At 48.9% G+C, this 13,864-nt stretch overlaps 1 protein-coding gene across 1 annotated transcript in view; it reads right to left on the reverse strand.

Moving 5' to 3' along the window:
* The window catches only part of ebf2 (EBF transcription factor 2), a gene marked incomplete at both ends in the record, with an annotated part of 32,408 nt that extends 19,374 nt beyond the window's left edge, over positions 1-13,034 (reverse strand). The window contains 6 exons of the mRNA XM_079740101.1: positions 4,031-4,099; positions 5,592-5,665; positions 5,770-5,825; positions 7,606-7,669; positions 10,182-10,338; positions 12,901-13,034. Of these exons, the coding sequence (XP_079596227.1) occupies positions 4,031-4,099; positions 5,592-5,665; positions 5,770-5,825; positions 7,606-7,669; positions 10,182-10,338; positions 12,901-13,034 (554 nt within the window). The remainder of the gene's footprint in view (positions 1-4,030; positions 4,100-5,591; positions 5,666-5,769; positions 5,826-7,605; positions 7,670-10,181; positions 10,339-12,900) is intronic.
* Between the last annotated feature and the right edge of the window lie 830 nt (positions 13,035-13,864).

Consider the following 13,864-nt stretch of genomic DNA (forward strand, 5'->3'; position numbering starts at 1 on the left):
TTGATCCCTGCTGTGTCTGAAAGGCTCCCACATTTCCACGGCTCCTCCACACTCTCCTCATGACCATCGATCCCCCCCCCCCCCACCAGCCAAATAAAAGACCAGTGCCCCGCACTGGGAGCCCTCCCAATCAGCCCAATCCGCCTAAAGACTGTTTTACCAGCAGCACCAGTAGTAACAGCACAGACCAGTCTGTCTGCCTCCACAGTCAGCCTCCCTAGTAAATACAGGGGCCCGCTCGGGTAGGGGGCCGTATAGTCTGCTGGGGTCAGAGGTCAGCGGGGCTGTAATCCTGCCGGCAGCAGGACTGCAGCGTGAACGGCGAGAAGAGCGGGAGGTTTAGATTCGGAGGAAAACTAGACCCATGAAGCAAGGCTCCAGAAACACTGCTGTAGACTTTGTCCTCACGGCTGATTACGTTTGTGCTTAATATTATTATTAATGAACACAAAGGAAGATACTCATTTGAGATTCATCATGATCAGCATGCATCATCCCCTTAACCAATCAGTAAAGCGATCAATCGAAGATGCAATAGATCAACCAGTCATTGAAGATAAGTGACAAAGTCAGGGCAGAGTCAGAATAGTGAATGAAGAAAATGAAAAAGTTCCCCAAAGAGCAGACATTTAAAATAAAAACTATCCATGGATTATATAATAATCCTGGGGTCACTTTACAAGCCATCAGCGACATCGGCGACCTCGCTCCCCCTGAAGCCCCCCCACCTCACCCCTACCCAGCTTTGACCCCCCCTCCCCATGGATCAGCTGGGATCTCCTCTTTCTCCCCTTTCACTCAAATCGGGATTAGGGGGAGAAGGAGGTAGAGCAACAGCAGGAGCGGGGGAAGGGGGAGGGAGGGAAGGGGAGGGGAGGTGAAAACCGAAACAATATGGAAAGGAGATTAGAAAAGAGGGGGGTTTGGGGCCGTTAGGGGAATTGCAAACTCCCCTGTGCTTGGGTAGGTGTCCTAATGACACTGCCTAATTATTGCAAAATTAGACAGGCTTATGTGTGTGTGGGTGGGTGTGTGTGTGTGTGCATTAGTGTGTGTGTGTGTGTGTGTGTGTTTGTGTGTGTGTGTGTGTGTGTGCGTGTGTGCGTTTGTGTGTGTGTGTGTGTTTGTGTGTGAGTGAGGAGAGGGCTTTGCAAGCATTAGGAAGAAGTGGAGGAGAGGAGTGAGGAAAGTAAACAGACATTAGGAGGAGGAGCACCGCCGTTGAGTGACAGGAGGGAGGGGGGGTAGCACAGAGATAGGAGACCGAGCTAGTGGCCGAGAGGAAGATAAAGGAAGAGATGGAGGAAGAAGAAGAGGGGGCAGGCGGGGATGTCAAAATAAGAGCGGTTGGCCGCGACGGGCCCCAGCACGCTGCTTGCTGATTGGTGAACAGGTGGAGTGGGAGGAGTCAGGGAGGTGATTACTAAGGCCATAGAGTAAGGATGCATCCTCCAAACACACACAGAGACACACATATATAAAATCACCCTAACCTACTAAAATACACACATAAACACATATAAACACACACAGTCACATTCAAGCCCATTCACGCACAACAAACATGAAACACACACTGACACCCATGTACATTAAATTCAAATGTAGCTTGTGATTTTAACACACACACACAAACACACAAACACACACACACACACACACACACACACACAGAAACGCACAAAGAAACATAAACACACACACACACACACATATAAACCGCACATGAATAATTGAGGACCCAAGCAGGGACTGAAGGGAAAGGTCAGTGCAGGGGTCACAGGGACAGATAGACAATCGCACATACATCCATACGCATACATAAATTAACATGGACACAGACCCCCCCAAACTACCCCAAACACCCGTCGCCCTGCGCACAATGCCTGGCTCATACATCTGTCACAGGACAGACTTTACTCTGCTCTGTCCATACTATACTCCCCTCCTTGTAGTCTGTGTGTGTGTGTGTGTGTGTGTGTGTGTGTGTGTGTGTGTGTGTGTGTGTGTGTGTGTGTGCACGTGTATATGTGTGTGTTTGTTGTGAAAGACAGGAGCTGTGTGTACACGTGTTCGGACCAACACTACGCACCCCGTCTGGGACGGAATTCCGCCGGCTTATCGCAAATTAGCGCGGGCGCTATTAGCCTAGCGCTCCCCAAGGAGAGGATTGTGGCGGTGACTATCAGGAGGGCGTCGCCCCTGTGAGGGAGGGATATGCCCGGCGTGATTAGGCCGTACAGTAGGTCAATGATTCCATTTAAGTCAATCCTCCTCCACTGCCTCATCGCTCCCTCTGGACGTCCGCTGGAGCTAACGCACGGAAATATAGATCTCTCCTTTCCCACATTACGGAGCTACGCTTTCAAATAAAAAAGATACGGTCAAACCTTGGAGAGCTTTTAACTGTTCAACTTTAAGAAGGAAGTGAGGTTGGTGGGCGGGACGGAGGAGGGGGGGGTATTTTTTGTCATTGAAGGAAAATAAAGATCTGAATGAGAAAACCAGCTGCTCCGAGGAATTCTGGGAAAAATCTTCATTGGACAACAGTCCGATATATCCCCCCCGTGATACGAAAACTATCTTCAGCAGAGATCCTCTGAGACACACTGTCAACAGGCAGTCAAGGCGAACTGAGGAGGGAGAGCGAGGGAGAGAAAGAGGGATAGAGAGAGAGAGAGAGAGAGAGAGAGAGTGATAGAGAGAGCGAGAGAGAGAAAGAGAGAGAGAGAGAGAGAGAGAGAGAGAGAGAGAGAGACAGAGATAGAGATAGAGACGAAGAGGAGAGGAGGGCGTCGGGGGTGGGGTGAGGAGATCCTTACGAACAGAGACTGAGATGAGGAAGGTGCCTTGACATGCTGAACATGAAACAAGGTATGAGAAAAAGGATGGGAGAGGAGGCAGAAAGAGAGAGAGGACAACGAAGGGAGTGAGAGAGAGAGGAGGGAGAGGAGGGAGGGAGAGAGATAGACAGAGAGAGCAAAAGATCTAGAGAAATAGATCATGACAGAAGGTCAAACGGCGAGAAAGAAAGACAGAATGAAAGGAAAAAAATAAAGATTGAAGAGAAAGAAAGAGCGGAGCACTGAGGCTGCTGGGATGACATCAGGTTGAAGGCATCTCCCATCAGGTGGCGCCGTGAGCGTTCATCATGAGGTTAACGCCTGGCAGCCGCCGTGAAGCCTGGAGACGTGCCGGCGCTCACACATACCGATTAACCAGTGGCCGTTCCCACCGCGTGATAACTGACTGTCAGGACCGGGGGGAACATTAAACACACATGTGCCCCCCCCTCCTCCGCGCTACAGCACCCCACAGACACCCAGAAGACCCCGCTAGAGCCCCTGGGGGGGGGGTTCTGAGGTACTGCACGAAGCTCTGCTCACACAAAAGTGGACCTAATGCAGGAAGGATACCCACGCAAAACACGTGCTCATGAGCAGGGCATTGATCCGCTGACAGGGAACACGGCCACACACGCAGACGCACAAACACACACCAGGGTTTGTACGTATTCACAGCGGACATACAGGTGGTTCTCCAGAGCCCGGGTGTATGAGAGGACTCCGCGACCATGAAGCCCAGGTCAGCGTTCAGCCAATCACACCCCAGCTCTGCTCTCCCTGATTGGTCACCCTTCTTATTCTTCAGCAGTGCTGTCTTCAGAGTTTATGTTGGAGACCTCATGAAACAACCAGTGGCTGGTGGTTCTTCCAGTATTTTGGGTTGTTTCACCCTCTTTTTCTCTTTAACAAGCCAGCAAGGATCTCCTCTTGCTCTCTGTTCCTCACACTGTCTCTCTGTCCCTCACACTGTGTCTCTGTCCTTCAGACTGTATCTCTGTCCCTCACACTGTCACTCTGTCCCTCACACTGGGACTGTCCCTTGAGGTTCCTCTCTCTTTGTGCTGTGATGTGCTCAGTGAAAGCAGAGGGCCATAGTAACACAAAGGGATGATGTGAGCAGAAGTGAGGGTGAGGCTGAGATGGTGGAGGGTTTTCATCAAGTGTCAAGTGTTTTTTCATGTTACCTGTCGATGATCACGGGGTCAGAAGGCGTCTCGTTGCGGTTTCCACAACTTTTTTTCTCGCAACAGCGACTGGGAGAGGGAGAGAAGAGAGAGAGAGAGAGAGAGAGAGAGAGAGAGAGAGAGGGAGGGAAATAAAACAGTAGAGTCAGAAGAAAGCCAAGCAAAAGGACCTACTCTTTGTTTGGCCCATTCACAGACACTGAAACACACACGCACACACACACACTCTCTCACACACACCCACACACACACCCCCGGAGTCGGCGCAGATCCAGAGGCGAACAAAGGCCGCGAGGGAGGGAGGAGAAGAATGGACAAAAGAAGAAGAGAAAGAGAGAAGGTACAACAGCACTCCCAACAAACAGCAAGAGACCAATCACAGCGGAGGAGCCAGCCAGGCAATCTGTCACATTGATTTCAGAATCAAACCCCACCCAGCCAGACTCATGGCACACACGTTCACACGCACGCACAAACATGAACACTAGGCAGCAAGCATAAACACAATCAGACACGCACACTCACACACACATAAACGCAAAAACACACACACTCAGACACTCACATGCATATGCACACACACGCACACACGTACACACACAGATACACACACTCACACACGCAAATGCACAAACACACACATACACATACACACACAAACACACACACGCACACAAACACACACACACACACACACACAAACACACACATATATGTACAGTCACCCATACACACACACACACACACACACACACAAACATATGTGTACACAAACATACACGCACAGACACACACACACAGAAACACACAGACACACACACGCACACACGCGCGCACACAGTCTCACAGCATCACCCATTCGTCAGCAGTCCTGTCCGAGGGGCCCCTCCCCAAACCTCCCGCCCCCTTTCCAGTCCCCTCCGCTGCATAACAAAAGTGCACCCACCCCTTAGCCATCTGCCACCTCTACACCTCGCGTCACCCCGCTCCTGCCCCCCACCCCCCCGTCAGGAGCGCTCACTCCCCAGCTGTGCCGCTTGCCCTCTGCCTCCCCAGCTCTGTTATTAGCCAGCTGTGAGTCACATTCGGGCATCTGCTGGCCACACAATGGAGCCCCCACCCCCCTCTGTCCCCCTCCCCACAGCCCCTATAGGTCTCCCTCATCACCCCCCCCCCCCCCCCCCCCCCCCCCAACGGCCCTCCATCCCCGGGTCACTACCCCACCTTCACACCCCTGTCTGTCTGTCTGTCTGTCTGTCGGTCGGTCGGTCGGTCGGTCTGTCTGTCTGTCTGTCTGTCTGTCTGTCTGTCTGCCCGTCTGTCTGTCTGCCTGTCTCCAACCCAAGCTTCCTGTACCCGGTCCGACTCCTCGGAGGACCACCATCCGGGAGACGAAGGGAGGGGTGGGGTGTGTGTGTGTGTGTAGTCTGTGTAGTGTGTGTGTGTGTAGTGTGTGTAATGTGTGTGTGTGTGTGTGTGTAGTGTGTGTGTAGTGTGTGTGTGTGTGTGTGTGTGTGTGTGTAGTGTGTGTAGTTTGTGTGTGTGTGTGGGGGGGTCTCACCTGCACATCACCTCGTGTGTCAGCAGAACTCTGCACATCTCCGGGTTTTTGTTCTGACCTTCGTAGGTGATGGGCTGGAGGGAGGGAGTGGAGAGGCGCAGGTTAGATTTCACCAAACACTTAAAGAACCAATCAGCTGTGCTGTACGCTCCCCGTCGTGGTGAGGAGAGTGACCCACCTGTTTGGTGACTGAGTCGATGAGACGGGCGTAAAGGTCCTGTTCCGTCCGGACGCCTGAAACCAAAACAACAACAACAACAACAACAACAACATCGTCAGATTCAGGATTCCTCAAGTTTCCTAAAAGCAAACTGTTTGTAAACAGGAGACTGCAGCCTACAAATACATGAAAATGGAATTTATTAAAACAATTTAAACATTGTTTTGAACACATTTTAAAACAAGGATTTAAAATATCTAGGCACATCTCTTAAAATGCAAAAGGTGTCCATCTGGGATTGAGAGACTCATTTCCACTGTTTGCTTTTACAATTTCAAAAACAATCTGACTGAAATAAATATGCCTTGAGAAGGCCCACTGTGCAATTATGTAACACAAAATGGCTAAAATATTGATATAGCAAACAGAAAACGATCCAGAGCTGTGTTGGGGACTGTAGGGGACAGCATGGATGTTGGAGGACACACACGCACACACACACACACTACACACACACACACTCCACCCCTCACATCCTAGAGCAGGGATGGGACCCTTTATCAGAAAGCTGTTAAGGGTCCCATCCCTTTAACAGCTTCCCTGGTCAACGGGTGGGTTGGTGGACTCCAAAGCCGTTCTGTTTACTTCTTCAACTCGGCTAGGATTTTTCCACTTTATCAGAATTACTTTTGAAATGTGTTTCCCTCATCAAAGTCCTGATTGATATTCCTTGGGTATCGCTGGAGGGATGGCTCAGATGAAGTGCTAAAGAAGGAGTGTTGTTGATGCACTCACATATACAGAGTGTGTGTGGTGCATGCGACTGCATGCATGCACTCAAGTGTGTACATGCATTTTTGTGTGTTTGTGGGTGTACAAGCCCATGTTTGTGTGTGCGTATGCGTGTGTGTGCTTTTGTGCGTGCGTGCGTGTGCTTTTGTGCGTGCATGTGTGCGTGCGCGTGTTTGCTGAGGGTGTATATAGATAGGGCTCTGCTCAGAAAGGCGTCTTTCATCTTTTCTCCCATGGGTGCCATGGGGATGGCAGGGCTGTGGAGGCTCCTGGGAACGGCTTCTCCAGCTCCCCTCTCTGATGCAGGGCACCGGGGGGCCACATGCCCATGTATAGGCCTGGGAGCGGCTTCCTCCTGCGAGGAGCCGCAGCAGAGCCGTGCTCAGGTGCGGAGCGAGCGGGGATCTAAAGCGCTCCTCGCGGTGCACAGGCGTTTCCTTCTGAGCAACACTTTGGGTGACCGCAGGTTTCCACTTAGCGCAGAGCTCTCCTTTGAAGCGACAGAAATGTGTAAGTGCTCGGTACTTCAGGAAGTATTGGGCACTCCAACCCAAGCGAATCGGGAGGGTGTCTAGGAGATGAAAAGATGTTTGTGATCACTGGGGTATCGGTGGGGGGAAGTTTGGGGGTCTAGTCAGTCATGCTGCCCTTCTCTTTCAATGTTCACATTTGAACAGCCTTACATCAAACATCTTCTGTGATTTTGATTCTCTCTCTGCTACCGTTGCTGAATGCTTCCTATGTTTGCGTAATTGTCTGGAATGATCAGCCTACATGGATGTACTGTAGTGTATTGAGGTGCACCACTGAACACCAGTTCAATATATTGAACGGCTATTACCACCAGCAGTAAAGCCTTAACAGGCCCTTTTACAGGTGACCCGTTCATAGCTACACAGAGGAGGAAGAGACGATGTTCAGCTGGACGTCAAGTGCCCTCCTCCTCTGTCTGAAGGAACCTCACACTGAAATTCATGTTCTTCTGAATCAGACCTCTTCTTACCATTAAAACCTGGAGACCAACGGAGAGGTAGAACCCAAACAACAGGCTTCAGCACTCACCGTTGCTGTAGAGGAGCTGCAGCTTGTAGTGTGTTCCGTTGTTTGTCTTTTCACCACTCTGCTCCTGCACACAGAAACACAGAGAGAGAGAGAGAGAGAGAGAGAGAGAGAGAGAACACGTTAGACTGTGAGACCTGTGGAGGAGAGGGCAAGGGGGAAGACGTTGTCAATCGTTGGCTGGGCGTCCCTCAGAGGAGAACAGTCAGGGAAACCTCCTGGTCTCTAATCCTCTGGCTCACACCCTTCACTGGGAGCGCTGGCAAGATCAGAGGGGTTGGGGCTCAAAGCCCCCCCAGATGGGACCCTCACATTGTGCTCATGAGCTAAGTACTTAACCTTGACTTAGCAGCTCTGTTTAGAGGATGAACTGAAGGCTGTGAGGATGAATCCTGACGGCTTACTGTATCCACACACACACACACACACACACACACACACACACACACACACACACACACACACTCTCACACTCTCTCACACCCACACAAACACACACACACACACAGTGTAAGAAACCGACCGCTTCTTCATTCAATTAGAAAAGAAGAAAGCAGATAGCCTTTGTCGGCCATGTGATAGTAATCACTGATCTGAATACACACACGGAAACACAGGAAATGTATACTAATAGTGTGTGTGTGTGTGTGTGTGTGTGTGTATGTGTGACTCTGTGTGACTATGTGTCTGACTGTGTGTGACTATGTATGACTGTGTGTGTGTGTGTGACTGTGTGTGTGTGTGTGACTATGTGTATGCATGTGTTTGTGTTGTGTGTGTGTGTGTGTGTGTGTGTGTGTGTGTGTGTGTGTGTGTGTGTGTGTGTGTGTGTGTGTGTGTGTGTGTGTGTGTAAAGTAACTGTAGTGAGTGAGCAGCAGTCGACCTTGACGGCAAAAACTTCCTCTCCTCTTCTATCCCTACTTCCCTCAGGCTCGCTCCATCTCTCTCTCTCTCTTTCTCTCTCTCTCTCTCTCTCTCTCTCTCCCTCCTTCTCCAGCCATCTATCTATCTACTGTATTGCACTCTCTCTCACTCATGCGTTCTCCTTTCCTTCCTCCTGCTCCTTCATCTTGTTCTTCTTCTGGGGCTCAACTGGTCTACCTCTAAGTGGTCTCAGAGGACCGCTCCCTGCTCCAATAACCCAGGAGGCCAGAGAGGAGCGAGGGAGAGAAGAGAAGAAAGAAGGAGAAGATAGGGGGGGGAACAAGGTAGGAGACAGTAACTGGATAGAAAAGTAAGGAGAGAGAAGAGTGGGCTTGTGTGAGTGAGGTGAACCATAGCCAAGAGAGAAAGTACCAGAACTCGGGACCAAACTTGTGCTGCAACAGAGTTGTCTAATAGTGAGTCTTGGATCCGGAGACTCGTGTTCTCAAACGAACGGCCAAAGGGGATCTTTACGTACGGACAGGGATAACCAGCAGACAATGAGCTGCTCCGCTGGGCCTACACACTGGGGAGCGGGCGAGGGGGTTCTTCTCTGGGGGGCTGGTCCTGCACAATGGTCTGCACTTGTGGGGGGGGGGTCCTGCTCACTGGTCTGCTCTTGGGGGGGGGGGGGGGTTCTACACACAGTTGTACTCTGGGGGGGTGGGGGAGGGGGCGTCCTATTCTCTGGGGGGAGGTGAGGGGTCCACTGACTTTTCAGCAGTGACAGTATGACAGCAGCTCTCAGCTCCATCCCCTCCCTCGATCAAATCTCCCAAAAACACATAGCTAAACTCCAGTTGACAGGGTGGTCTCCTCTCGTCTCTCTGAGGACAGAGATGTTGCCATTTAAAGAGACCCCTTCACCATCACCACCATCCCCACCATCATCACCACTACCACCCCTCCCAGCCACCAGCCCAAACATCTGTCAACACGAGACACAAGGATCATTCCGAACACTGTCTCGGTCGCTCTCTGTCTCACCTTCTCTGCACCTCGTCCTTACTTTAGGGGAATGTCTGACCAATGGGGTCCACAGACATGTGTGTATAGATGTGTGTGTTTGGTATAGATGTGTGTTTGTGTGTGTGTGTGTGTGTGTATTTGTGTGTGTGTGTGTGTGTGTGTGTGTGTATGTGTGTGTGTGTGTTTATTTGCGTGTGTGTGTGTTTGTTAGGGTTGGCAGCAGAAGATACTTTGATGATTAGTTTACTGTATAACTTAACAGGGGTGAGCATAATTTGCATTTTTTTTAAGTAGTCATGTCTGCCCCTAATGAGGCAGGCTGCTAATTAGTCATTAGATATTCTTTTTCAATCTCCCATCACCCTCCTCATCCTCAGTGTGTTGTTCTGGCTTCAGAGCCGTCGAGAGCAGTTGACGTGAGCAAGGTGTAATACCGTTCGGTCAAATTGATCTCATGGACACAGGACATTCCCTGTCTGACATCCGTTGTTATCAACGCTCTTCAGATTAAACATCAATTAAAAATATATTGGATCTATAGGAAGGAGAAATAAGTCTAGATTCACCATCCTTATAGATTCAAGCTGGCAGGATGGCGGTTAGGATTTGAATATCACCTAATTCATCTACTTCCCATGTGGTTCTGCACCATCGGTCACAAACACAGCCCCCACCATCAGCCCACCTTTTCATGCTCCACGAAGTCTACGAAGGCGGTGCGCTCCACCTCCACCGGCTGCCCGTGGCGGTCGTACAGCGCCAGCACGAAGTGGAAGAAGTTGGACTTGCGCAGGTTGGAGGGAGGCTGCTTCTCGAAGTGGGCTCTGGACAACGCCACACCGCTGGGGAGAGAGACAGACGGGTCAGAGTGGGCTCTGGACAACGCCACACCGCTGGGGAGAGAGACAGACGGGTCAGAGTGGGCTCTGGACAACGCCACACCGCTGGGGAGAGAGACGGACGGGTCAGAGTGGGCTCTGGACAACGCCACACCGCTGGGGAGAGAGACAGACGGGTCGGAGAGGGCTCTGGACAACGCCACACTGTTGGGGAGAGAGACAGACGGGTCAGAGTGGGCTCTGGACAACGCCACACCGCTGGGGAGAGAGACAGACGGGTCAGAGTGGGCTCTGGACAATGCCACACCGCTGGGGAGAGAGACAGACGGGTCAGAGTGGGCTCTGGACAATGCCACACCGCTGGGGAGAGAGACAGACGGGTCGGAGTGGGCTCTGGACAATGCCACACCTCTGGGGAGAGAGACAGACGGGTCGGAGTGGGCTCTGGACAACGCCAAACCGCTGGGGAGAGAGACAGACAGGCCGGAATGGGCATTGGACAAGGCCACACCGCTGGGGAGAGAGACAGACGGGTCGGAGTGGGCATTGGACAAGATCACATTACTGGGGAAAGAGACAGACGGGTCAGAGTGGGCCGCTGGGGACAGAGACAGACGGGTCAGAGTGGGACAGACAGATCAGAGTGGGAATTGGACAAGGCAACTCCGCTTGGGACAGAGACAGACGGGTCATAAGCTGATCGCTCAATCAATCAATCATTCAATTGATCAATCAATCCTATAAAACCTGAGCCTGCATCTGAAGCACACAGGATGTGTAATCATGTGCTTATCAAAAGCAAATGAAGAAATATTCAATAATATTCATAATCTAATAATGATTTTTATTACTATTATTAATTACAGATATCAACACATAATTAATAATAACATATTTCATTATTTACATGAAAGTAGATCTACATATAACTTGGAATAATATCATTGTTTAAGCAAAATTGTATGAGGGAGTTAATGAAAATAAATACGATATGGATAATAAACAAGTGCTTTTTATTATTGTTATTATTAATATTATCAACTCCCCAAATAACCAAACAACTTCATTAATTAATTAAGCATATCCTCAGGGCAAAACACATGACTTTATATAAAATAGATCGAAAACAGCACAAAACAAAGCAGAGGCCTCCAGTCAGACCTGCAGGGAATGGATCAAAAGAAATGAAAAGCTGCGCTTAAAAGTAATTAGCATTTTCCTCTGAAAGCGGCTAAGAAACATCTGTATATTATGGGATTTCATACAAAACACGCATTGTTTATAAAAAAATACAAACAGTGTCACAAGAAATCTGAAAGGATTTTACATTAGTTATTAAAACGTGTTGATTTAATAATGTGTCTGCTGTAGCTTTTGTCTAAATGTATTGGTGGTCTTGAGTTGACCACAAAATAACTAAAATAGGAAAGAGAAATAGGGCCTAATTTATAAAAGCTAAAAGATGAAATCATCGCGTTGGACTGGAGGCCCGCCTGACGCAGAGAACCAGCGGCTGAAATCAGTTCACAGAGATGGGAGTCGGGCTCGCTTTTAAATTGAAGGAACATTTTTAAATTTAATGTTTTAATTCAATTGAATTAATAATAAGGCTGACGGTTCAATTTGGCCCAACGCAGTAGGTGCAAAAGCAGATGAAATCTGCTGTAAATAGGAAGGCCTATTTTAGGTGCAAGTTTTGGATTTACATTAACTCAGGATTAATAGAGAACAACTGAAAAAATAAGGATATTCCACATCTGTGTCAAACGCCTGTAACAGTTATAAATAATAAAATAAATTGTGTCATCAGTGTAGGTTATTATGATAACTATTTTACCAATGCCATCTTATTTGGCTTGTGAATTAGACTTTGAGTGTTGAACAACTTTCAAAAAATTTAGAACAAATACAGAACCATCGTTATTCGTCTATTGCATGTTTTTGATATTAGTTATCTCCAATAAATAATAATAAATGTCACTTTTATAATTATTTCAGGCTTCATGACACATTATTATCGTTTTGGGGGGTTTAGCCCTTTTTTCAAAAGATATTTAGAAATTATTGTTTTCCTCAGAAGATAAAGCCCGATGCTAACCGTAATTTTCTTGGGGTGAATATAAGCTGTTAAGAAAAAGACCAATTCAAGAATATATCAGATCCTCAGAAAAACCGAGCGTTAAAGTTGTGTTATTGGTTTAATGACCGCTCCTCCATCTCAGACACTGGATGTTTGATGTCTGCAGGTCTGAATGATCTCTGATTACAGTCTGATATGTTGTCCTACTGAGGCGACATTAAAGGTTTTATTAAAGGTAAGAATTATGAAGTTAACGGAAAACTCTTATTGGCAACAAGTAGTTGAAGCGCTTCTTGAACTCCACGCATCGAGCATTAGATGATTTCACCCGGAATATGAACGCTCGAGTTCTTCAGAAAAACCTTTGCGCTCCTGATTCCTAGAGAGTGTTCCACTACGGCACATGTCTACAGGCGTCAATAGCTCCTGATTCATCTTGTTCATAAAGTACGAGCCACTTGAGAGGATTAGATTTGAAACAATACCTTTGCGCCGCTGCGTTGGCGTCCACGACCCCGACGTTCCTGACCCAGGAGCGCATCGGGTCCATCTCCTCCGCGAGGCTTCGGTCTTTTAATCCGCCAATTTCTCGAATCAGGTGCTCCTGAATCCCGAACATTTAAACACTAGTGCTCACAGCTGGGTGCCCTTCTCAACCTTTACTAACCCTGACCCTAACCTACAGTGTCCGAGGAGGGCTGGACTTCTTAACGAAGATGCACTCCGAAATCTGAACCTAAGAGCTTGAATTAATACTAGGATTGAACCCAAAACATAAACCCACTTAAACTCTGCTGCCTCGGGAGGAGTTCTCTTCCGGATTCCTCAGTTTCTCTTGTCAGGCTGAACAGATACAAGATAAATCCCACCGCTGATTGCGATCATTGTCCAACTGTTTCCACCGGCATCACTTCAGGCGCAGAGACCAACTGTGCGCTCTTTGAATCTCAAACCTTCACTGAATCGACGTCCAAAACATTCTGGGGAGAAAAGTCGCCTACAAAGTCCTGCTCTGAAAGTAAAGATGAAGAGGATGAGATGCGCGCTGTAGTGTCGGCCGGCCGGTGGTGGTGTAGGTGACGGAGTGGTGGAGCAGAATGAGCCGCTGATGGAGGAGGAGGAGGAGGAGGAGGGGAGGGGCCAGGGGACCGCTGGTGGAGGCGGATGCTCTTATTGGTGTAAAGTGCGTCCCTTGTTTGGCCCTCCGCCAGCTGGAGCACAGCTCTTGACTCCTGCGTTGCTCTTTCAACTTCTCCAGAGGAGTAGTCGGCTTCTTTGTCTTATGTTTGAATATAAAGTACGATGTGGCTGCATGGAGCCGAGTATATCATGTATAATAATTTAATACAAGTAATATAAAGTACAATGGGCCGCATCGAGCCTGAGCCGAAAAACTACAATTCGTTGTAATGCTTGAGTGAAAAGATTGTTGTTATATTTATACAAGGA

This window comes from Pollachius pollachius (assembly GCF_949987615.1).
Source record: "Pollachius pollachius genome assembly, chromosome: 1".
In the NCBI taxonomy this organism is placed as follows: Eukaryota; Metazoa; Chordata; class Actinopteri; order Gadiformes; family Gadidae; genus Pollachius; species Pollachius pollachius.